Here is a 26574-nt window from a genome sequence, read left to right as displayed (position 1 = left end):
GTTCAGGGAGAAAGACAGGACCCTAATCTCAGACTGATACTAGTGAATAATAGCGCCTACTGTTGCATCAGGACACCACGCTGATGTATGAGACTGAGAGCGTAACAAAACTGTAAAGACAATTCTTTTTTGCAAAGTGGAGTCAGGACCACGCACCAAAACTGAAGGAGCAATATTACAAATTAAAAAAAAAAAGGTAGAAATGGAATATGGCAATCTTTTTCATACATCCAGCTATTAATTAATTTTTTTTTTTTTTTAATCTTTTCTTGGTCTGGGAAGTTAAGGACTTTTTCCATCACCTCAAATAGTTGTAGTATTGTGGACACACCTAATGGGGAGAGTTTTAAAATGTTTCATATGACGTGAGCTTAAAGGAAAAAATCCAGGCCTCTTTCCAAATAGTGGGATAACAGAGTTTTAGTTCATCTTTGGGGAATGTGGGTAAAAGGAGACAAAATAACCAGTGAATTCATGGCTGGTTCAAAGCTCAAAAAAAATCCTTGAGGCCTCAAGTCATTCTTAATTTGCTATGTTTATCTGGAATAGAAAAACCTGGGTTTCCTTGGGAGGGGCATTTGGAAGGATTTGACCCAGCTGATGACATTAGCCTTTAGACCTTAGTGACCAGCATGACAGCTGCTTGTGTCTGGTGTTGATGAAGTGCTAAAGCTGATGATTTTATGAAGCATCCCTGTCCCAGGCTTGATGCTGGAAGGTGTAGGTTAGTAGAAGAGTCTGTCTGAGGAATTTGAACAGTGACATATGGCAATTAATAACTGCAGTGCTTTGCACTGAAGTTTATTTTGAAAAGCAATGGGTCTCTGTATTTCAATTATTATTTTTAGTTCTGTTTAGCAGCTATTTTAGTCTGATAAACATGTTGCGTATGTCTCTTTCATAATGTTTATATTTCAGCTTTCTCACCAAACCAACTGTTCACAGCACTTGCTTTTCTCTCTTACCAGAAGATCTGCTTTTTGCTTTGTCTCAGTCCCATCATAGCTATTGCTAAATTGAGCTGGTTTCCTTTTTCTCCAATTATTCAATGGCAAAAAAAAAAAAACAAACTATTTTGAAGTTCAGCCATCATCTTCTGAAAGTACAAGGAGAGACAACTGTCAAAGTAATTCAGTAACAGTCCTACATCAAGTGATCCCTTTCTGTCACTCAGGGAACAATAGTGGATAGTGACTGTAGTAAATCCAGGCGCTGCAAGCCCTTGTCATCTTGATGATCGTATGTAATGATGTGTGAGCTCTTATACGGAGCCTGTACTGCTGAAGCTGCTTATAGCAGCTAACAAATCTAATACATCAAGTGCTCTATAGGGCATATGTTCCTTAAGGTTTTGCTGCGGCTTCCAGCTACAAGAACAGGCAAAACTCCGTGCTACAGGCCAGATCATTTACAGTTTGAAGCCTTCATTTTCCTAATCTGTTGGAAAATACCTTCTTCTGACTGCATTTGCCTCAATAGATGGGGTGGGCAAAGAGGCTGCTGAACAAAAATAGTGTATTTTGAGTTCCTGAATCCAATAAGAATGGATTGAGCTGATGTTGTCAAGTACCTAAATAAAGGGAGTAGAACATATAAGCCAATTAGTTTGTATTGGCTGTTTATTAATGAGATTTGAAAGAGTTTGACCATCCTTGATCTTAGAGATTTTGCCTGTATGAAGTTTGTCTTCTCGGGAAATGTTTTTTTGGACTTTTTAGTAAAAAAACCTTATTTTATCTGCTACTGTAATCTTTTAGCCCAGAAGTATGTGAGACAGAGAGCTTTCTGTGGTAATAATTTTAGTAGTGGATTTGTACTATAAAACCTGACATTTTAGGAAGAAGAAAATGGTCTTTCTTTGGTCTTTGATTAGAAAGCAAACAGAGAGAAAAACAAGTGGAAGAAAGAAATTGAAGGGATTAGAAATATGTATGTTTAAAGAACTGTAGATAAATTGTAAAGAAAAACCTAGAAAAATTATTACTAACCCACCTAAAATGAGTTGTAGAAATGTTTATTTTCAAATTTTCTTGGTCTTACAAGCCATGCAAATGCTGTTATTTCACTATCCCTACTCTGAATAGCAGAGCAAAGGTTTTTTGGGGCTGAAACTTCCAAGATGATGAACTAAAACAATTATAGAAGTTGTTAAGGCATGTAATTTTGAAGCAATTAGACAGATTCTTGCTACCACTGAAGTAAAGGGCAAAGCATCAGCTGAATTCATTGTGTTCAGGACTGATAACCTGAGTGACGCATAGTGAATGTGGAAAACAGGTAGTTTCTCAGACCTAAAGTCTTAAATTTTTGATTCCTAAATTTTATTTGGTCCTGTTAGCTGTGTTCAAGGACTACTTCTGTAGGAATGCTCCCTCCTATTTATGAGGTGTATATGCCTTAACTAAGCATAAAACTTCAGAGAGATAGCTGGCATTAATGAAGATTTCAATATATGTGACAATTTCCAACAGAACTTTACTTGTTCCCTTAGACAGCTGTGAGAACCCATGTCTTAAAGGGTTCACACTTTAATCATTTGCTTACTAATAGTATCAAAGTTTGCCTAAATCCTTAGTTTTCTCCTTCCTCGCTTAGAAGTAATTTAAAGATTTGAGAAGTTATAACTTTCAACTTAAATTATTTGAATTTGCAACTTTTCCACTTCTATTTCAAATAATTTATTTCTCTTTTTAGAGAAAGTGGGGAGACAGTATTGAAGTACAAGGGGGTTTTTTTCTGTATAATAAGTTAAAAACCTAAATATTGATCATGCAAACGGAATTCATTAGTAGTTAATTGCTGAGTAATTGGCAAATTTTAAGATGAAGGAAAATTATACTGTCTCTTTGGTAGCAGACAACTGCCAAGGTACAGTTCAATGATAGATAGAGAAACCTATTGCAAAACAGATAAACAAAAGATGCTTGAAGCTTAGGGCACTGTACCATGCAGCAGCTATTTTTAACATTTGTTTAGCAAAACCCATTATTGTTTGGTTACAGTTATAGTCAGAGGGGTTGTTCTCTCCTTTTCATTTTCTCCTGTGGTTCTATCCCTCAAATTAATTTTGCAGAGATTATGTTAATTTTTTGACTGTGCTATACTTGTTTGTTTGTTTTCCTTGTGGCTCTCACTAGCTGCATGTGTGACCTTGGCCAAATCACAAATTATTTGAACCTCTGTTAACTTATCTGTTAAGCAGATAAAAAAAAATATTTCTTTGTTTGTTGCAGTTCTGTAAAATGTGTGAGATTCTAAAGCAGAAAATACTATTGCCAATAAGAGACAAGGCAGCCTATAAAAAAGAGGATGTACCCAACTGAAAGGAAAAAGTATTAAGAAAATTGTAATTCATGTGTGTCCTCAGTCAAAATGTGTTGCTTAAATTATCAAATGAATACTTGAATGGTTTATTGGGGTGAGAGGTTGTTTTCATGTCACATGTTTCTAGCTTAAAGGCATCCAACATTTATGACTTTGTCATCTGTACGGTAGTCCTTCAATATGACATGTCAGTCTCTTGTCACATATTTCATCCATCTATGAGAAACTCTCAGGAATAGAAATCACTGCTGCTGAAACCTATTTTAAGGCCTGTTTTTACCTTGGGGTTTCTTTTTTTTTTTGCTAGACTTTCACTTCCTATATATCCACCATTCCAGATGTGCCAAGGTAGACAACTTGTCTCTGATTTGACGTTCAAATAACATGAAGTTGAGCTATTTGTCACAAAATGAGGTTGAGGCACCACTTCTAACCAGATTTAATTGGTGGAGTGAAGCTGTTTCATTGAACCTCAGGGCAGGCAGACCTGCTAATGCGTGGCACTGGGGCTAGGCACCGAAAGCGATTCCGGTGGCCAGGAGGTCCGTGCTGACACCCGTGATGGCTAGGTCCCAGCAGGCAGTGAGGTTCACCTCAGCCAACTGTAGCTGCGTGAAGACTAGGCGTTTGGTATAAGTTAAGCCGCTTCTCTTGTTAGTTAAAAGCAACAGGACCCTGGGAGGGTGACACACCCGCTGGCTTTGGACGGGCAGGTACGTGCCACCTGAGTCCTGATGCGTCCCTCTGGGGAGTGCTCTGTGAATGAGTGGTGAGCGGGGTGTGCAGGCAGGTGTGCTCACTAAAGCATAGTGTCATCCTGCCCCATCAGATGCTTTTTGAAAGATTACAAACAACCCTTCATCCTTATACAATGATGATGATGAAGTCTCTCACATGGGGCCTCAAGCACTGGTAATAAGCTCCTGAGTGCGGTAGTTACAGCTGAGGGATGGGAATCCATCATCCAACTTCATCACTTGACTAGAAATCCAGAGCAAGGCATTTTAAGACAAGATGCTCTGAGTTATTCCATTGCAGTTGTCTTGATTACAGAAGTAGAAGTAGGGTGAAGGTAATGGATTTTCGTTGGACTGATATTAGTGAAGCAGATTGTAATCTGACCCACAGGAATTTGGTGAGAAGAAACCCAAGACAGAGCTACAAAGCTAAATCTTCTGACTCATACATTGTGCTTTAACTGCTATAAAATCCTCCCGTGTGCCCCGTGGAGCGCTTTCTGGGGGAGGGAAGGCAAAGAAGCTGTTAAATACAGCTCTTAATATGAAACAGTGAAATCTGAAACAACGCTAAGTATAAAAGGCAGAGGAAATGTGAATCCAGCAAGTGCTGTTCCATCAGTCCTAAGCAAGCGAAGGATGCAGACAGCAGAAGAGCTAGTAAACTTTCCACAGTTTCATTTTTTAGGGGGATTAAGGAGTCCTGGCAATGGAGACCTTGGGCATATCATGGTGTAGTATTGTGTTAGAATAACTTGAGAGATGCATGTTCGTTTTACACAGCAGACTGCCTTGTAGAGATGCTGCCTGGCTCGGAAACCCTAGTTACAGCCATGCCAGTGCATTAAACAGCATGTGGGGGTGTCCCTGAGCACAGGGACAGAGTTGTCCATACTGTTGAATACGTAAAATGGTTGATGGCATCAGTTTGGGTGGGGCTATCTAGCTTTCTCCCATGTGATTCTTGGGTGTGTTTTACCATGAGCCAGGGACTTGTTTTACCACGTTACCGTGGCCCAGGGACCATTCCCAGCAGACCACTTGCCAGTCTGTTTTGGAAGGCAAGAGGTTTTAATGATACAGGTGCAGACTGCTTCATGGTAGTTGGCCTCGGTCCCAGACGGGTCTCCTGAGCACATTTGTTTATTAGCATAGATGTCACCACTGTAGCTATGTTAACGTGATGCTGTGCCATGGCTGATCAGCATGCCAAAGTAACCCAAGCACAGTGCAATGCTGGTGTAGCTATGTTGCTTGTGTGATTCACAGATGTAACGTAGTCATGCTTCTTACCCAAAGAAACGGGTTTCAAGTGTTTTTCTATACCATACTCAGTAATTGTAAGTTGTGCTAGCAGCTACTTACTGGTATTCAGTGGGCTATTTTCCTTTCTTGGGTATTTTGAGGCTCTGTATTACTAGTCAGCAATGAGTAGTGCAGGCTGATCTCAGAGGATTGCTCAGGATCGTTTGTGCTCATGATGGTGTTATGCTCTCAGATAATGTACAGTCCTGATCTTTCAACAGTGCCATGGGAATCAAGGTCCCACATTTATCTCAAGCTTCTACATTCCTATTTTAATGTCTCTTGACATGCTGGTGGCCTGACTGTTGAGCACAAATTCTTTGCAGGCTGATGTGTCTTTTGACTGAGTGATGAGCCCTCCTTTTCAGTACCTCCCACTGCTTCAATACCCTTTTTGATCATTTTTTTTCCTCATTATGTGCCTATAAAGGGAACAGTCCTCCATTTGTTCAGTTTCTGTCCTGAATGTCTCTTTCCTTTTATCTATCAGAGGAAATAGTTTGCTGCAAGACCATGTAATTGGCCTGGAACCTCTGAGCCCCAGTATGGCCCCAGTCTGTCACCATTAAAGCCCATGAGTGCTTTACTCTTGAGTTATCCTAATGGGAAAATCCTCTTCCAAGGCAACTGATAGAAGCTGATACCTGGGATGTTTAAAACAGGGCTGGAAAAAATGGGAAGGAACAAAGTTGCTTGACGTCCAGAGAGTCTACATGACCCAGGAGATGTTTATTTTGGTACTTTATTTTTCTATTGCATGATGTTGTCAAAGGGAACGTTTGTTGTGTATACTAGTCTAAAAAGATTAAAAGACTTACAGAAACTTTAGAATTTAGTATGCTAAATAGCTGACTATAAGGAAGAAAGTATATATTTTGTAAGCCACTTAGTAGCGTATGTCATGAATCTGAATGGTTTGTGCTAATGTTTTGAAATTATTAAGGATTTTACTAACACTGTTATTTTTGTTTTTAAAGACTAGATTCAAACAAAGAAATTCTAAAAAAGAAAGGAGTTGGAGGGAGGACAAAAGTGATTCAGGTTGGCCCTGAGAGGACATAGAGAGACTCATATTCATCCCATTTGGTTTTAGGCATGTAGCCGAGGGTCCTACATTAAGAATGTGGTTTCTGTAGGTTTTATCTCTAGAAAACAGCTAGGGAGAGACACACTTCAGACCTCTCTTTTTATTGACTATAGAGGGAGCTTAGGGAGGGTACAGTTCTCATTTCGGCATCTGACGTTGACATAAGACTTTGAGCTTAATTATCCTTTTTTTTAATACTGTGTATGTCAGTTGTGCGACAAACATGAATTAAATATTAGCTTGAACCATATTAGAATTACAAAAAACCCCCAATACAATTCTAAAGCCTATTAAAATGTGTCTGTGCAATTAGTCTCCAAGCACACTGTTGTCTCCTCCTTTCTCACTCCCCATCTTTTTATTTTTCCTCTTGTCTCATTTTTCATGTCCTGCCTGTAAGTAGACTGCCACTTCCTCAGTTTAGGACTCATTAATTCTCCATGTCCTATAATGTGCCTGCAGCACTTTGGGATAATAAAATAACAGTGTGAAGTAATAGAAAGCTGCTTCTACTTGCGGTAAGCAAAAGGCAAAATGTTGTCTCGCTTCTGTCTGAAATACAAGCAGTGCAGATTCATATTGAATTAGCCGCCAACTGCTGAACACAGATACGTTGAAGGACAGCCCTGGGCTGTTTTCAAACAGAAGTGCAAACTAAATGAATCCTTGCTTCGGATGCTTGGAGGCAGCTGGATGTATATTGCTTGCCTCTGGGCTTGTGAAGAGTGACACGTTACAGTTTTCACACCTTTCCAAATATACATGGTGCCAAATGATACCAACGAGACTTGCTGCTGAGAATACCATGCAGCTTTATGGCCTGCAGAGCACTACTTATCCAGCCCCTGGGATTGCTTTCCGTTGGTCCCTGCCCGGAGCCAGACTTGTGGTGTGTACATGGCCCAGCAGTAGGAAGAAGGAGGTCTCCTTCTCTGCTCATGTCGTTACTGCCTCTGCCCTTCCCAGCTACACAACGGTCCTGGGGGAGGTTGGTTGAGGGATAGCATTTTATTCAGGGAGGATGTGCCATGTAGCAGGTATATATGGGGCGACTGAGAAGGGCTACTAATGACCTAATCCTGTGATCTCTGCCATGTGTGGCAAAGATGTTTCCTTGCTCCCTGGCGTTATCAAAGTGGCTGGGGGTGTAGGATTTAGTAAAGGAGAGAGAGTGAGAGAGAGCTGCAAGCCCTCATCAGCAACTCTCTCCCCAGCATTGCACAGACCTTTTTCAAAAGCTACAATAACCTCATGGTACTTGATGGTATTGGTGGATTTTTTTTTTCATGAGTATTGTGAAAAATTCAGATTGTGTCATCTTCCACTGGTCCAACAGGATTGGCAAGAAGAGTTGGGCGTAGTTCCTCGTGATCTTTCTCACCTAAACCAGCAGTCTTAGCATCTGATCTGCAGAATACTGAGTGCTAAGCACGGGGCTATGAAATATGGGGATGACTGTAATTGCTTTGTTTCTTCTGCAAGAGATATGTCCATATTAACATCAAAAGTGGGCACTCTAGTTATGTGGGGTTGATGTCCTTTATTCCCTTGAATACCTGAGAGCCTTGAGTATGAAGGTATCCTGAGAATATGCTTAGATGGTATCTATTTCCAGACAAGTATCTTAGGAGCCAAGGCTCACATGTTTTTGTAATTTAAAGCAATATTGCAAACTTGTAGCAATTATTCATATAAAACAAGCATTTAGGTTTGGATCCAAGAACTGTTACGGCTCCCGAACAGTTTGCCTGTTATGTTCAGGGCACTGCAGGGCTTACATGCGAGATGTTAATTGTGGCAGAGAGCTCTGGCAAGTGGCATCTGTTTTGGGGACCCAGCGACTGGGGGAGCGGAGGCTGTGTGACTGTGAACTCCAAAACCAAACACTCAGAAGTCATAGGTAGGGCCTCAGAAGTGGAAATTATTTTTTTTTTATATTCAGTGATGACATAATTGTTTTACCTTAGTATTTCTGAATCTTTAGGACATAGATGGGCCATGCTTTAATTAGCCCAGAATGGGGTTTTCAGGAGTTTGGGGTTATATGCAGCTGCAAAATTAATTGCACTGTTGTTCAAAATACTTAACTGCTCTGATTTTCTCACAGGTAAGCCAGTATGCACGGAAGTAGAACCAATGGGTGTATGTTTTTACTGAGAGATTTCTTGAAGAGGAAAAGGGTTTCCTAAGGCAAAAAGCTTTGTCATCTGAATATTTATATTTGGTACTCAATTTGTGTCTTCCCTACCAGATGTGAACAAAGAATTCTTCTCTTTGAATAGAGTTCTCTTAAAAAAAGAAAAAAATCTGCACAGCAGCATTTAGAGGACATAAGGTGAGGAAGATGAGGAGCAGAGTCAAAATCTAGTAGACTTCTGCTCCTAACCTGTGTCTGAAGCAGCCTATTTCTTCCTTATAGTGAGCCTTCTGAGCTTTGATTTTTACGCCTAAAGTTAGGTAGCATGAATAGCCCCTAGATAAAACCCTAGCTGCTTTACTTACTCTACGTAGGTGTTTTCAAAATTCATGCGAGATGCCAGTTTTTCCGAGGCCATGTTCAAAACCTGTTCCAGTTATTATCTTAGCATAATAACGCTAAATGGGCGTTAAACTATTTTAATATGCAACGTGAGTTAGTTTTGATACATTTTTCATTATCTTTTTTAGATTTAATATGGTCTAACTAAAATCTTTGTCTTGCAGGTCTGAGTACAGCCGTATGTCCTCTACCAGCAGTGAGTATAACTTTGATAATTTTTTTGAAATGGATACTCATATTTTCTTTTTTCTGGTTGCTAATGTTTATTAACATCAACCAAGTGTTATGATGGAGTTCACTTTGACACAGAAAAGCCCCTGTCCTTCTCTTCTTGGATCTATGTCTAGAAACAGTATAGAAAATTAAACTGATTGGATGTTTATGACCAAAATACAAGCCATGTGTAAAGTCATAAATATTGGAGCTCACAAGAATGCAAGGCAAAATGAGAACAAAATCTGTAGACACCGTGTGGCCAGTGTGAATGGGTCCTCAGGCCAAATGAGTTTGCAGTGATGGATGTCATTATTCCTGCATCCCCCAGGTCTAATTGAATGCTTATTGTAAGCTGATGCCAAGGAAGCACTTGAGAGCAAATTCTGTGAAGCATTTCTTTGATTTCAAAGATGATACATGCTCTAGTAAGTGTCACAGTCTTTCTAGATGTTTACGATAGCCGGTTGAATTTCAGGTTATCCAACCAATAAAAGATGAATCCTGGTGTCTGGATTATTTTTTCTTTCTTTTTCACCAACGCAAAACGGCAATTTTTTAAGGAACAAGGAGCGCTTTTTCAGTCCTCTAAGTACCACTCCAAACGTTTTCTTAGTTGTAGGACATACTGTATCCACAGCACTTTGAAATGCAATAGTGCTTATTCATGCACAGCTACTAGTTATCTCTCTCCTGCCAAAGTGCAAGGTGATGCCTGTCTCCCTGATTCACACATAGGCGTGAGCTTTATTTGTGCCAAGCAAGCAGATCAAAAATTCACAGATGACAAATTGTGTTTTATAATCTGGATCTTTAAGTGCCATGAAAATCAGAGGGGAAGAAAGCTGTCAGTTTTCTCTCATTCACAGATTCTGGCTAAAGTGTGCAGAGGGTTATTTTCCATCTCCCATGATCTTCAGTGGAAGGCTTTTATTGATTTCAACAAGAGCTGGATCAGACAGTGTTCGTAATGTTTGGCTCCTGAGCTGATGTGACTAGCAGGGAGCTCGCTGTCTTTCCTCCATCTGCTCAGTATGTGTGTGTGTCTGAGAAAGAGAGAATTTAGTGCAGCTTTTTCTTAAATTCTGTTGTTCTGGATTCCCACTGATAGACATAATTTTTGAAATAGTTGGGAGGCAAAATCGAGGCAATCAACTTTTCTGTGATAGTAAAAGCATATTGGATTTGACTGGTTACACCAGATGTGTGTCCCAGCACCCCCTCAGCTTACAATTTTGGGAGATGGCTTGGGGAATATGCTGCAAGCTTCCTCCACTTTTTGGGTGGTAACTCATAATTATTTGCCTAGAAGTGCATATTTGGCAGATAAGTTCAGAAGACAAGGTGTAAGTAAAATATTTCTCATCTAAAAATTTGGTTTTGATCCCTTACCAACTTTGCATGACTGCTGCACATTTTACAAATAAAGGTAACAAATTACATTTGTAAGTCTTTGTTTTTATTAAATGAGCTGTTTGTAGGGTAATTTTTGGTTGTGTGGCAGCTACAGTGTGTCGTGTTAACTGTGGTCACCTCAGCGTCTTGCTGGCCATGGCTGTCCCGAATATGTGGGGATTACAGTTGTATTTCAACACCAGTAATTTGTCAGTACAAGGAGGTATTAACATTCCAACAAAGACAGAGAAGTTCAGGAGGCAGGACAGTCTCCTCCTTTCTCTCTTCTGCTTCCAAGGCAAATTATATTGATACAACTTCACAAGTAGCAGTATTTAATTTTGCATTTTGTGGGGTTTGTGTGGTCGGTTTGGTCAGGCAGTGCAAGAGTAACAGAAACAGCTACATAAAAGAATTTCAGTAAAATAGAAATGCTTTCATGTCGGAGGCTGTCAGTCAGGGGGTGCATAATGCATTTGAAGAAAAGATAATTGGGGAAGAGATACTAGGAAAAAAAATGTGATTTGGCCATTATAATTTCTTTGGGGAAAAGATTCAGCAAGTGGTATCATTCATAGTACAGAAAGCAGTCTAATCAATGATGCTGTTAGGCCCTAAGATGATACAAAGTAAGCTGTTGTAAATTAAAAAGCAAAGAATCTCCATTACCTGCAGCTGCTTCATCTGAAGCTCCTCTTCTAATGAAGTGGAGTTTATCTAAACCAGAAGGATGGCAGGCTAATGTGGTTTTACAGGGGTCTTATTCGGTGGTACTGATGAGGCTCCGATTTCAGTGTTCAATAAATGAATAATCTTCTAAATTTCTGGATGAACTCCATTGGACAACGGTTTTCCACAGACATGCCAAGAAAACGATACGAACGATTTAGCAGGTGAATTAACTACAGTTGCCTATATCACTTGCTGGGATGACAGCCGCTGAACAAGCTGCAGGACTTTGCACCAATGCAAAAGTATGCAGGAACCCTAGACCCCCAAAGTCAGAAGTAAAATCTCATCAGCTGCTGTATGGCAATGGAAGGATCATTCTGTACATGCGTTATTCTAGTACTTTTTTTCCCTAAGCATATGGCAGCAGTTATCGTGCGCGACGTACTACTTCAGCAGTTCAAAGCCCTGCCTGGTGGGTTGGTTGGACCTTGGGTCCTATGCAGCATCTCAATTCTTTACTTCTTTGACCTTGTCTCACGGCTTTGGGTAACCCAAAACTGCTTTTTACTGGCAGCGTTCATCTAACATTTGTGGTTTTGTACAGCAAGTACTTTGTGAAAGAGTACCAAAGTTTGCAGAGTGTGTTTGTTTCTGCAAGAAAATGCAGCCGCTATCTGCCATGCGGCTCTGGCTGTTGTCAGGGTGCCACTTTGCCTTTTCTTATTGAGCAGGGTAAATAGGCCATGCAAACCTGTCTGCTGGATGCTGGGTTTTGAGGTATTACAGCTTTGAAAGGTTCAGCAGTGTGATTTCAAGGAAGAGAAGTGCTAAATTAATTTTGGCATTTTTTTTCCCCTGAATTCTGGTGTGTATAGAAACTTCTCCCTTTGCTCTTGAGCAGGAGAGTGCTTTGTCTTATTAGGATGTTTTGCCCATTGGTGTGCTCTTCATTAATCTAGAAAATGTATTAAGCTTCTTTTTGCTCATATTTTCAATTACCTTTTCAATTACAGTTTTCAATTACTATTAGGGATCCCTAATCATATACGAGAGGGAATTATGCTAGGCACTTTATACACACAGAAGAGACTTTTACCCAAAGTACATAATACCGAAATACAATGACCATAGGTGGCATATGGATACAGACAGTAGGAATTACAAAGAAATAATTAATTAGTGTTGGTCAGCACAATAAGCAACAGTCTCTGCACATCAACGTTTTAATTATCTTCAAATTGCTTTGAGCTATGTGTTTCAGGGATGATTTTTGACTAGGGAGGAGGAGTTTTGATGGGGGCTGCTTATTTCCTCCTCTGCATAATCTTTGCATTTATGATAATGGCTCGTCAGAAAGACTCAAACCAGAAGTGGGCATTTTGAAGCAAGACTTTTGTGATTTCTAACATTTGAAATATTCCATACCTAGTCAGCTCTGGAGCCAATTTAACCACGTTGTCTTAGAAATAATTGTGGAAGTGAGTGATTATTTTTTTCCCCTGACATTTTTCAGCTAGGCTGCCTGGATACATGTTTGTACCATTCCAGCTAAGTCGGTAAATGAAACATAAAACTGGCCCTATGGGATAAGATGCAAGTTTGTGGCGGATTTTAGAGCATTTGAGATAGTAAAACCCTGTAGTACACGGTGGTTCATGTTGTGCTTCTCAGTGAGGTAAAGGGCTTGTCACTCACCTGCTTTGCAGTCAGAAAACTGGTAATGCACCTTCCCTTGCTCCTCTGCCCTTCATTTAGCAGCTGGGAAATGATTGAGTCCTTCTGGGGTGTTTTTAGGTTGTTCCTATTCTTCTATGGTAAACCTGAGAGCTGGGCTATTAACATTTTATTTCCGTGTTGCACATACTTCCTAACCCATGGAATTTCACCCACTTCCGGATTCTAAAAATTAAGCACAAGACAGTTTCTTTTGGCAGATCTACAAATATGTGGGTTACTGAGCATGTTTCTTTTTAAATAAATTTTTTCCTGTTTGGTCTTCTGTTCCTATGGTAGTATAAATTCAGATCTTTGTTTTGGGATTTGGTCAAGGTTTTGTCGGTGTCATCTGCATCAGCTCCCTGGGCTGGTTTTGGACTCTGTTTTCTCTACGAGTGGCAAGAGACCTCATGCGCAAAACTTGCAGTCCATAAAGGAGGGCTAGTAAGGGCAAGGTTTCTCTTATTCTTGATTCCAGAGGCAGGGTGAGGTGCTAAGGCTGTATCTTACCTCCATGCCCCAGCTGTGTATGGAAATAGGCTGCCCTAATGGCGCTTTGGATGGTGGATTTTATTTCCTGAGTGGTGTTTGCTCTTTGTGCTTGATCTGGCCATTGAGAATGGGACATCACCAGTACTACAGTATTTGCTGTTTGTGAAAAGCCCCTTGAAACCTTGTGTTTGTGTATGCCCCTTGCATTAGTCCAAGTCAGCATAACCTAGTCGACGTCCTTTTTCTTTCAGACTTATTCCCAGTCTTTTTTAGACACCTAGCAATTCTCATTAAAGACAATTAGGGTAAGTTAATGGCATGTGGTCAAGTGACAATATTCAAATAAGAAAAAAATGGTTGCCCAAAAGATAGTGCTGTCCTGAATTTGAGGTACACCTTTGTTTTCCTGAAGCTGCCTTACCTTTTTTTGCTCACTGCTGCATTTATCTGCTCTCATTTTGAGTAACTGTGTTTACTCTGAAGCCAGCTGTGAACTTAGGGCCTCATTAGAAGTAGAAATTACGTATTTGTGTGCACTGTCATTCTGAGGACCCATCAAAAGCTACTCAGGTGCCAATGTAGTCCATCAGATAGGTTGTGAGTGGTCAGTGTTAGGCCACCAGTCCCATCCAGGCTCAGAGCTTGCCAAGGCAAGTTACATGACAGTTTTCACATCACTTCCATACCATGTGCATGGAACAATATGCTTCCTCTCTCTCTTGCTCTTTCTGTTTTGTCCCTTTTGCTCTTTTTTTTTTTCCCACCATGGCATCTGCTTCTTGATGTTACCTGGCAAGAATCTTCCTCTTCCCTCTCTATTCAAGTTATTAGATTGTAAGCATTGTTGGAAGGAAATGTGAAGAGGAAAATGAGAGAGTAGAATCCAGCCTGAGCACTAGGTCCTTCATAGAAGAGAGCAAAGTCAGTGTCTCCAGAAGTTCTCCCATTTCTAATTCTTAAGAATTTTTGTTACCAAACACTTCAGACACCCAAGGATCGCATCTGTCAAAATGGGCACTAATGGAGCTTTTAAGGAAAAACAAAAGGTGTAGCCTTCCTGGTTGCAGAGGTAACAGGAGATACAGGAGAGTAAGGATCTATAGTATTACGCAGATGTATAGGTGCCTTGTAACAATAGCAAATGGAGAAATGGGTTCCCATTACTTGTGTATCATTTCAAATTCTGGCTGCCTTCACTCAACTGTTAAAGGTAATGAAAACTAACCAGGAGCAGGAAGGGGGCTGGATTTGATTTGGGCTTTTAAAAATCTATCAGAAAGCTAAAATTTCATAATACAATTGCCTACTTCAAGTTAGGTTAGTTCAAACTGGTTCTGACCCAGGCACTGCTGGACTGGGTATCTTCTAAGTATATTTCTCCAAACAATGTAATTTAGTAAGTGTAATGATATAATTATATTCATTTACTGCAATACGAAGATGCACTGTAGTATATTGTTTCTTATTTTCACAGAGAACTGAGATGCTTTTACAATGGCTGGCAACGAGCTGTATTAAATACAATTGTAAAAACAGTTTACAGTGGGCTTGCCAGCATCATGCTGCATTTCCAGAAGGTGTTATTATAAAAGGAAGACTAATTAAAGTATGAGAAAAAATGGAAGAGGAAATTGGACCCAAATCATGTAGAGCTCTTAGCCTGCAGCATCTGTCAATGTTGCAAATTCAGGTGTTTAATATAGTAGTGAAATCTAAAATCTCAGCTCCTGTGGAAAATACAGTGAGCATCTTCTGCGTATCTTGCCTGGCCTGTATGCTGCTAGAGGTAAAGAGCAATGCTGTTTCCCACTGTGACTGTGTGAAGAAGGAAAATGTCATTGCTACATGCCACCTAGCAGTCTTTGGCTGTGCAAAACATGTTTATGTAGCTGCTTGTCATCAAATTCCACGGCGACGAAGGAGCAAATGCTTGCATACAGGATAGAAAAGTATAGTACTGAACCACAGAAAGCTGCGGTTGGAAGGCACCTCTGGAGATCATCTAGTCCAAGCCCTCTGCTGAAAGCAGGGGCAGTGAAAGCAGGCTGCTCAGGGCAATGTCCCATTGTGTTTTGAATATCCCCACAGCCTCTCTGGACAACCTCTTCCAGTGAGTGAAGAGTAGAAAAGTTTTTTCTTATGTTTAAACAGAATTTCCTGTATTTCAGTTTGAATCATCAACCCAGAGCAACATCAGCAGGCCCTGTTGCTCTCCAGTCCCTAATTTTCCCTTTCAGTTGCATAATTTTTAGTAACTTCTTCCTGTTTTGCTATGGTATTTGATCACACAGCACCATGCCCCCTACCAGCCCCACCAGCATCCCAGTCTCATTCACAGGCATCCACAGATGATGCATCCTGATTTTCAGGAGCTGCAAATGGACCCTTGCCTATATCAGGAATGGCACAGAGTTATCACTGCTGCTGAGCACCATTGCCTGGAAACCATGCTGGAGATGTTGACATTGAGTTAACATTGTTATTTGCACTTTTACCTTTCAAGAAGTTGAGGTTAGGATGCTGTTCTAGTAGGGAGATAGCATGTTGAGGTTGGTCTTACTGCACACGGTTATTTAGAATCATAAGGAGTAGAGAGGAAACATGTTCTTAAAGACATGACTGAAGATGGCCAGTGGCCAGAAAGAGAAGACAAAAAAGAAATGAGGCACAGTCATGTGTAAGGGCATGCACAAACAAATGTGTAACTGTGCTTGAAATGAAATCTAGATTTGATTTTTGCATGCCAAGTGTGTGGCATTAACCACAAGCATGCCCTTCCCCTTGTAAAGATTGAAGTTCCTGTTTAAATGTATTTAGCTTGGAGTAACCCATGTATCTTTGTTCTTTGTTAAAATCAGACTTTCACTCCTTGGGATCATTTAGCACGCACCCAACTGTGTGTCCCATGGTTAAATTACTTCCTACTGGCTTAGTGCTAGCTTGGGATTTCTGTATCAAGGGGCTGTAAGTGTACCCTGAAGAGTTACTGGACCAGAGCTATCAAAACTCTGGTTTTGTTGTTTTGTATATTGTTTTCTGACCACATCCAGTCAGGTTTTTTTCCTGTCATATAGATACAGCAGATAAAAACTGGACTGGTTATTAAAAAAAAGAACTAATTTGTGTATGAATGACAATCTGAATGTTTTTCTAGCTCCTTTTTTAAGCATACATAGTCATAATCAAACCCACATAAGTAAATATTTCCTCTTTCTCATTACCAAGCATGATTCAGAAGCATAGGAAATCTTTGATAGACACTGAGCTATTGAGTGCCACACAATTCCAGTAAAAATCTACAGGAAAGATTTCAGACAAAGTTAAATTGGATTATTAGGTGATGTGGGTTGAATTTCCCTCTGTGGAAGTGTTACTGCTGCTGGCCCAGAAAACCACAAGGAGCTAGGCAGCCATTTAGTGGGTCTTCTACCCTGAGCAATGGGTTGTAGGAAAGATCTTGGCATTCCAAGTTCAGCTGGTGCAGTGATGAGAATGGTCTGGAAATTGAAGAGATGTCTGTCTGAATTGCTAAAGCCCAAAGAGGGAAGCTAAGAAAAATAAATCTGTTCCATGGCAACTCCTGACTCAGAGGCACTAGTTGTGGTAGAACGGGAAAAGCCATCTGACTCACTGAGTCAAATGACAAAGCACTTGTGAAGGCTGAAGCTATTAAGGCAGTTTCTACTAAATGTGTGCTGTTTTGACAACGCCAACAATTAGTTTCCTCATTTTATGGCCGCAGTACATTATCGTGGTGTATTTTCTTTAATTTGAACTTTCTAAAATAAATAAATAACATTGATTTATGCAAGCTTGCTGGGGAACTGGGGCACTTGGTAATCGGCGTGTGCCACATTCTAGAGCAGTAGATATCCACTGCCTGCCTCATTTTTGTTGGTACCACATATTTGTTGATTAATAGTTTCGGAAAAAATCTTGTATCTGTAATTTCTAAAAGGTTCATTAAACGTTTACCAGGTGTCTCCTGGCTGCCACCGTATGGGATCAGGATGAAGCACGAATGACAAAGCATGCTTTCTATTACTGCTTCTCTTTTCCATCAGCTGGTATGGGGTAGGTCTTTTGAACCGCACGTTGCTGTCGGCTGAAAGGATCATGAGATTCAAAATAGTTTTCCACTACTGTCAAGTCCAAATGGCTCCTTTGTTGTGATGCTAATATTGTTGATTGTTTACAGAGACATCGAACCTCAGGGTTTGATCCCATATTTTCTTTAGCTGTGTCTTGAGCGTAGATGCTTTGTTGTGGCTTCTGCCTTCAGTCTGGCTGGGTTTCCCTGCCACCTCTTTGTGATACCAGGAAGGTCTGCCTGAAAGTTAACATTTTTAGCCAGATCAGTTCTCTGACTGCCACCAGAAGGCACAATCCTGATTACTCCTTGTCTGAGGGCTTCTTTTCCGTCTGTTCAGCAAGCTGTTTCAACTTGCACCTAGACCTGACACATGGGAAGCACTGGAAACACTTAGCTGGGAATAGTAGGGGGAAGAGTGCCAGCAGTGAAGTCTTAAATTGTCTTAAGCCCATCGTAAAATCACACTCTCGGTTAACTAGAGTACATTGTGTGAGGTATGGAGCTCATTGTTGGACCAAATTTGTCAGCTCCTCAAGTGTACAGCATTTCTTGGGTTTTTTTAAAGCAATGTTCTTTCTGCACTTTTATAAAAAACATATTTTTGAGAATCTCAGCTTTACACAGGAGTCAGATTTTAAGAAAATACAATGCTTGCAATTAAAGGACTTCGAATAGTATGGTGCTGGACGCAGTTTGAATGCTGATATGCATTGTACGGCTTTTGATTTACTGGTGATTGCTGATGGGAGTTTTACTGAATTACTACAGATTGCAACTCTGTACAGAATCTGATATTAATACCAAAGATCGGTGTCTGGGTTTTTGCCAAGTATAACGATCCATATCTTTCTTTAGGAAAATTTTATGATCGGGAAGGACATGCATCTTTGCAAAGGTTAACTCTAGTTCTAAAGTGGAAATCTGCAGCCCTTTGGAATACTGCTCTCTCTGTGTTTCAGTTTCAGGCCCTCTTCCCTTCCCTACTGCCCCTAAAAAAAGAGATTACTTTTTTTTTAATTCTACATACAATATCAAATAACAATAAAACAAATTAATGTAACAGTTAAGCATTAATAATTAATGCACCTTCCCTGTATTTCTCCGCTGGACTGCATTTAACAGCAATATAGGCTGTTACATAAAGTCCCGCGTCTTACCCTGATGGCCTAGGCTCATTTGTGCCAGTAGCATCTCCAAACTCACTGGGGCAAATCCTGCGAGCAGCAGCTCACCATTGTGCTTCAGTTCCCCACTCAGGGGTTTCTGATCACTGTTTCTTCTTGTGTGTTTCTGAAAGACACAGAATGACAGGTGCCAGCTGTTTTCCACAGAGCAGGAATACTTTTCAGGCTATCAAAAAAAATTTTCCTTACTGTTTCTTTTGTGGGTATTGGGTCTCCTGTCTCTCTGTGTGATGAAGCCATGTGAGCCCCTAGATGGGCAAATAGCTGTCCACTCAAAAGACACCATCTACCTCTAAGACAGTGAAGACAGTTTGAACATGCCAAATAATGTGAATCTGGTTTGTGGCATGGACACATCTGCAGACTGAGACACCAAGACAGATCTCCAATTGTGGTGAACTGCATGGGAAGGAAGAGGGGAAATGACAACAGTTGACATTCAGGAGAATATCCATGAAGATGTATGAGTACACCAGCATTTTGGGGTTCTTGTTTTTCAGCAAGTTTGCAGCTAAATCTGTGGTTGAGGAGAGTATTGAAGTGTAAGACTTCAGTGCTCTCCAGAGGATAAGTAGATGATAACGATTTTTTTTTAACCTGAAATTCTGATTATTTCTAACACCGCTGTTGCCAATGTAACATATGGTGTCAGCAGCATATTTTGAGGAAGGAGAACACCAGGTTGCGAGAGCACCATGCAGCAAGAGTAACGAGCTCATATAGAGAAGACCACAGCATTGGCAGAAAAATCCTTAGTTTGGGGGGTGTTTGTGAGGACTTGCCAAGCAGTTTGCTTACTTGTAACCATGGTCCCTACAGTTTGTCTGCGTGAAGATCCCATACACCTTCTTCTCAGAGTTGTGGGTCTTTTTTTGCTGGGTGCTTAATATACAGTAAAGTACAGCCTCTGCTTTGACATGCCTACAGGCTCCGTAACGCCTAGGTAGCACGCAGACATAGCAAGGCGAAGGCTGTAGTGTCAGGGACATGGGATTACACAGCCAGAAACACAATGTGGCACTCCTGTCTCTTTCTTATTAGCCTGTTTTTGGAGGGAAACATGATGTGAACACGTGCCGTCTTTCTTCACAGAGCCACTAACTTCCCACAGGTTTCATCGGAACTGGATGAAAGGCAGTGGGACAAACTTTTGTCTCCACGGAGAAAAAAGACTGTAATGTGAATTCTCTTCTCCCAACCTACAGCTGGACAGTCAGCCCACAGGCAACACACACATACCTTTACACCAAGTGGGAACTGCTGTTTGTCTGCCAGGTAGTTAGGGAATAAGTGAGAAAGCTGCATTACTGTGAATGAGGAGATGAGGGAAATAGGGACTGAGAGTGTATCTGTGACCTAAGGAGTCCCTGACTCTTTGCCTTGCTATGAGCAGTCAGCAGCCTGACTTAGGGAGTCAAAGAAGTTGGTGTGGAGGATGTAATGGAAGACATGACAATCACATAGGTCAAGAGCATTTCTTCCATAATGCTCATCACAAAAGCACGTCTCATTTGTTGACAAAGTGATACAGCAAGATAAGATACTAGAACAAGAATGATCTTCAAGATAAGCGTGTAGGCCCACAAACTTTGTCTCCAATTTCAGTTGTGTAGCTGAGGTGCCCAAGATGAAAGTGGAGTTACTTGGTTCCCACTACACTTGTGGACAGTGGAGAGTGAGGGACCTCATCTGAGGTTCGATTCTGTCTCTCACCATGGACTACAAAAGGAGCCCAGGAGAGCCAGCCTCCTGCTGGAGGGACATCTGTCAGGTACCTGACATTCCATGGGATGACTCTGGGCCACAATGGTTGTGTTTCCTATGAAGAAGATGAGGGTCGTATGGTTCTGAAGGCAAGCCGAGGTGGCAATCTTGGCATCATAGACCATACGACTGCAAACAGGAGAGCGAGTATCAGGGTGCAGTTTCATGATCAGCTTAAGATGTGGAGCTACACAAGTACCTAGGCCAACATAAGGGAGTGGGCAGGATTGCATGGAGAGGTGAAGGATGTGAGATGGAGTGAGATGGCTTCTTTCAACAGCAGCTTGATTTGATCATGAAAGATTACCCTTAGGCAGGTCAGGGAAATGTAGCTGGTGGGGGAAGGATGAGAATTCACTGGGGGCTGTAGCACAGTGGGGAGTTTCAGCAATTGCTGCACCATCTAACAGCAAAGGTACCACATGATGAGATCTGGCATTGCCTTTGCTTGATCGTGCAGGGCCTCTGTGGGCATTAAGTATCGCTTTTTGATAAGATTCATTCCCGCAGGGTTGGCTGCGTGCTGTACACCAAGGGCAATGACACCTTGTAAGACTATTCATATCAATGTACCAGAGAAAGCTTTTTACCTCCATCAGGCAGATAATGAACTTAATTTTCCAGCTTTATTTTTGCTCAATACTTTTTTTTTTTTTTTTTTGGTTCTACAGCAACTGGATAACAGCACAGAGAGCCTATATCATGTGCCCGTCTGGAGGAGCAGATTGACCATTTTGCCATGCTTGTCAGTATGCCGGTCTGCTGTGCACTGTCTATACTACCTTAGTACGGATGGAGGAGTGAGCACCCTGGCACCATTATCTCCATTAGAGAACATTCAACTGCAGCTCCGCAGGAAAATGCTGCTCTGATGGGAGAGTGAAAGAGGTTTCTCCTCTTGTCGCTGTGCTGTGCAGAATATCCCCTTTCTTACTGCTTCTGAACATCCTTCATGAGTTTGAGGTGGTGTGCAAAACAGGGCATGCTGAGAAGCACATTATGCTGCAGCCCTGCATTTGTCAGATGCTATTAAACAGCGGGGAAAGAGAATGGAGGAGCTGGTGAATCTGTCACATCCTGCTTGTTCAAAAGATTATTGATGCTGCATAATTCATCAAAGCATGACCTAGCAGTGGGTTATGCTGCCAGGGTTGTCCAGTAACTGCTTCTGTTGCAGCTGCCCATAAAGTGATGATCCTTGTTTATGAAAATAGCCTCTGTCTTTGTGTCTGCCCATGAGCCTTTCAGTTAATACACCTAAAACAGTCAGTCTTGCCTTGGACTCAGATAAAATGTGAAGGTCCTGTTCAGTGAGAAATTTTGACATTTCTTTGTGTTTTGGAATGGGATTGAAATAGAGAAACAGTGACATTTTCTGTGCAGCGAAAATCCTGGGAAGTTTCAATTAGGAAATATTATAGTGCTTTTGTTCTGACGTTATTTATACAGTGATTATTTTTTTTACATTCCAACAGTTGAAATATTTTGATTTATTAACAATGAACAAAATGTGCTGATCTGTAATGTTCAGTTTTGAATTATTTCATGACTTCCTGATAGCAGTTATTTCCTGATATTGAAGTACTGTTCGATGGGAGTTGCAGTTCAGAAACCTGGCACATTCACTCTGACCCTCTTCCATTGCTTGATTTACATCTCCTGTAGTGCATCATGCAATTTGGTCAGAATAAAATGTGGAATCTTACTGCCTGATGTAGCGATAAAGGAATCTAGGCTGTACAGTGTAAGAGAGGTTCAGGCATTGGTTTCCAGGAAGCAGCATACCGCAGCGGGAAAATGGAACTTCGTGTCCCAGTGTTCAGATTCTCAATGCAATATTTATGTCAAGTATTTATAGGTTGAATACTTCCTCTGAGTTTCCTGGATGTAAGTGGCTAGAAAATTGAAAATATCTGCCACAATTTGGAAATGCGCTTTCCCGTGCACAAACTGGGGCTGGCATCCAGTCTGCCTAAAATCTCTCTTTGCCCTAGACTCCATCCTAGCTCACATACTTACCAGGTTTGCCTAACCCTGTAGGTAACTCTTCATTAAATATCTCCTTTTGAGTCTGAGAGGTCTTTAGGTCCGTATCTTGATTCACCAACACAGGGTTAGGAGAGACGTTTCAGGGAGACAGGTACTTATCTCCTTCCTAAGCTTTGCTATGGGCTGGGTTTAGGCAGTCAGTGGATTTCCAGCCAAGTTCACTGGAGAAGCCTGGAAAATCAGATGTCGTCAAGACTGATGAAGGTGATGACTTCTCCTGAAACAAAAAAGTGGTTGGAGCACTGCCCCGAGAAGGGACAGGTCTTTGTGCAGGGCAGCTCCAGGGGGAATGCAACCTGGGCCTCCCACAGAGTAAAAGAGGGACCAAACTGCCAGGCTGTGGCCAGATAACCCAATAACCATTCTGCTGGAGCCAGGTGTGCAAGAGTCCTGGGGCCAAAAAGCAAATGCAGGAGGGAGACTTCTCTAACCTAGGTTTATTCAGGTGGCATGTGAGAAAATTCTGCTCATTTTTTCTAGGGACATTTTGTCTCCTGGGATTTAATGTAAAATGCATGCGTACTCCAGGGAGAAGGAGTTGTAGGTCCAGCTCCCCATACCTCCAGATGAGCCTAGCTGCTTCCCAGCTGCAAGGGTTGCCAGCCTGAAGTTACAGCTGCTTGTGCCTGCTTTGGGCCAGGAGCCCTGCCTTCCCGGCCAGCTGCAGGAAGGATGGTGTTACCGGATACCAGAGTCTTTATGGCACCTCTCAGGGGTGGTGGCTTCCCCCCCCCCAACCCAAGGGAGCAGAGCATGTAACACATTGCTTCCCACTTCACCCATGTGTGTTTGTCTCACTAGATCGCCACTGTTGTCGTAGCTGTCCCATTAGGCACCTCTGGCCAGGGGAGGGCTGGGCAGCTCTGGATGCCAAGAGGGTTGTCCTCTGTAGGCACCACTGTTCCCTACAGAGTGAGGGGGGAGGAAACGAATTAGGAAGGCAAGATCATCCTCCACAGGTTTTTCAGAGTCGGCAGCCTCTCTCCATGCACTCAGCAGGGGACATAGGCAACTGGGCTTGACAGACAGGTACCTGTCCTGTCTGTCCCCAAGACAAGGCAGCTTGAATTTCAGTGAAGTCATACCGAAATGAGGCAGCTGGCATGGACAGACTTGACAGCACCCACTGCTTTCTGTCAGGTTGTCTTTCTGATTAAAAGATCCTGGTTTCTGGGCAGGGAAAGGAAGGGAAGAAGAACCACAGGGTAAGAGTGCCATTCTGCTTTGCAGAACTTTCTTTTTTCCCCACTCAGCAATATTGCATCAGCAACAAAATAAAAATAATATGTAGAGAAGGCCACCTTCAGCTCCCAGCTTTACGACATCAAGTGTGACAGCCCCGCAGCATTTGGGCTGACTGTTTGCTTTAACCTCTCATGGGTCGTTAATACTACCTAACAGAGGAGTAAAAGTTTAGAATTGTAAAATACTCCTTCAATCCTGGTAGTAATTACCTCTTAGCTATGTTAGTGCTTTGCCAACTCAAAGAGAACTAATCCCCTTCTGTCACAGGAAAGAAAAAAATGCAATAGCTGTGAGAACTGTGGAGCTTATTTTCAAATAGATGCCTCAGCATTTTGATATTTTCTGTGGGATTAACTAGTAACACAGGAAGGCTAATATATATGCAGAGCTTTCATTTGCTTCTGTGACAATTTGCCAGGGGCAAATTGAACTGTGTCATGAGAAACACTGTTGTTTCCCCTCGCTTCCTTGTCAGTTGAAGCAAAAAGACTTGTTAGTAACATAGAAACAATTTGCAACTTATCATCAGTTCAGGGGAAGTTTCTCTTAGCTCCTTGCCTCATATTTCTGTTTTTCTTATGTTTCTCTTTTTCTTACCCAAACAGAAAGGGCTGCCATTTTATAAGCACAGAAGCCACATAATGAAAAGTGTAAAAGCGTTGCAGTAAAAGCATCTTTGCTAACATAAAATAGATACTGAAGCTCATTCCGTAGTGATTTGTTACACTTTTCCCCCTTCAGCATAGTTGCTTCTAGCTCAAAAAAAGATGATTTGCTCTGCTGTGCGTATAGCCCTAGCTCCTAACGATGGCTTTGTGCCGTGCTTTGGTGGTCTTCTGAGGCTGGCTCTGCGAGCATCTGGTGCTGATGGGCACAGGCAGCGATGGCTGCAGAATACTAATGCTGGGGCTGGCTCCCACAAGGCTCCACTTTTGAAAAATGCTTCAGCCATTCAATGTCCATGCACCATGCTGAGCAACAGGAGGGCAGAAAAGCCATGCTCAGGGATTTTTTTTTTTTTTCAATGCAGAGCAAGAAGCAGACAGGAGCGATGGCTCTTTGCTTCACATTGTTGTGCCCAGGCTTCTTTCAGAGCTGCAGTCATTTATATGCATAAATATCAAGCCTGTCACTTGTTGCAGGCTTTGATAGCATTTGTGTAACAAAGGAAACAGAGGGAGAAAAGAGCTGAACATCTTCTATTCCAGTCTTAGAAAATGAATGACTGTGTAGCTATGGCAATTTCTTTCTGGCTTTATTAGATCACTGTCCTCCACAATTTGTTTTCCTTCCTGTCCTGCTGTCCCATGTAAAGGGCCATGAGAGGACCTCCCCCCCACATCCCCTTTGTCTTTCTCCCACACTGGGACAATCCACAGGGGATATCTCAAAGAATTACCTACCAGTAACAATTGCCACAGCAAAGCCTCTTGCCATATACTGACACAGATTTTTTTTTTTGCTTCAATTTTTTTCTTCCATTAATCACCTGACAAAGTCACTCCACATCACCCATTTCATGCAGAGATATGAGAACTCTGCTGTAATTGTGTTTTTTACTATTTACTTGGTTTTTCTGTATCTCCCCTAGGCAAAATGCGTGCTTGCTATTTGCTCTGCATACCATATCTTTCTGCAGCTTCTAAATTGAGGCTGATGGTATGTTTACCCATCGTCTCTGGTAAGCCATGCAGTTGCATCTAGCTTTTCTCTGGGTCTTGCAGCTATTCTGTATTGAAAGACAACTAAAATACAGTACTTGTATAATACTGCTTTTCCATTAAAGCAATTGCTGAAGTATCACAGGAATGTTATTCTGATGCCAGGAGGGAGGAGGGAGAGGATCGTACTGATTGCCAATAGGAGGGGAAACAGCCTGTGAGACAATCCCCCCTATTAAATGTGGTCTGCACAATGAAAAGCTTGGGAAGCCTTTCTGAGGCTTCACACATTTAGGCTTTGTGCCCAGGCTCAGGGTCTCAGACATGGAGGTGGTTTTAGAACACCACACAGGGGAACTATTTCAGAAAAAATACCCAGATTACCTGGATGATGTATTAAACTGTCTTGGATCTCTGCTCACACGCATCTTTCGTGTCATGCAACTCCAGCAGAAGTGACAATTTCTCCCCTGCCCTCCAACAAGCCATTGCTCTGCTTCTGAGCTATCAAAGAGGTTTCAGGGACAACAACAGATAGAGCCCCTGTGAACATTCCCGAGGCTAACTAGAGGTTTCTTTTTTTCCCCTGAGTAAGTGCAATTTTTTGCACTTCCTGCTTTTACCAGTCTTCCCTAATCTTTAAAAACCTTGAAGCAGTAGTATTATAGTCTTGATGATCTGAAGGTATAAACAGTGCAGGATTTGTAGGGACAAATAATATCTTTTCCTGCAGAAGGACTTGTGTGCCTGAAGGCTTCTCTGGGTTTTTTTTCCCAACTGTATCAGTTGGTCTAATAAAAGATATTACCTCTCCCTGCAAACTTTGCCTTACTTATTAAAACGGTTGCCTCCAGGACACAGAACATTCTTAACTGGGTGGAAAACTCCAACGTCAAGGTGATAGAGTGAAGCTCAGTGGTGTGATTTCCATGCCCTGAGCCAACTGGCACAAATTAAAACAAGGTGGAATGAAGACTGTCCACCCTGATCATTCTGCACATCATTAGTATCCCTTTCACCCCCACTCTATGTCAGTATTTTTGTCTTTCCTACTCCTCAGCTGTATGGGGCAGCTCTTTTCTAATGCGGAAATGCACA

General features: G+C 41.6%; 1 protein-coding gene across 1 annotated transcript in view; it reads left to right on the top strand.

Annotated features, from left to right (window-relative positions):
- FAM124A (family with sequence similarity 124 member A) overlaps positions 1-26574 on the top strand; it is a 43219-nt gene that overhangs the window by 1355 nt on the left and 15290 nt on the right. The window contains exon 2 of the mRNA XM_059825554.1: positions 9157-9188. Coding sequence (XP_059681537.1) covers positions 9157-9188 — 32 coding nt within the window. The remainder of the gene's footprint in view (positions 1-9156; positions 9189-26574) is intronic.

Source organism: Gavia stellata, chromosome 1 (assembly GCF_030936135.1).
Source record: "Gavia stellata isolate bGavSte3 chromosome 1, bGavSte3.hap2, whole genome shotgun sequence".
In the NCBI taxonomy this organism is placed as follows: domain Eukaryota; kingdom Metazoa; phylum Chordata; class Aves; order Gaviiformes; family Gaviidae; genus Gavia; species Gavia stellata.
Note: the sequence above shows the minus strand (reverse complement) of the source record. Positions and strands in the feature narration are given on the sequence as shown.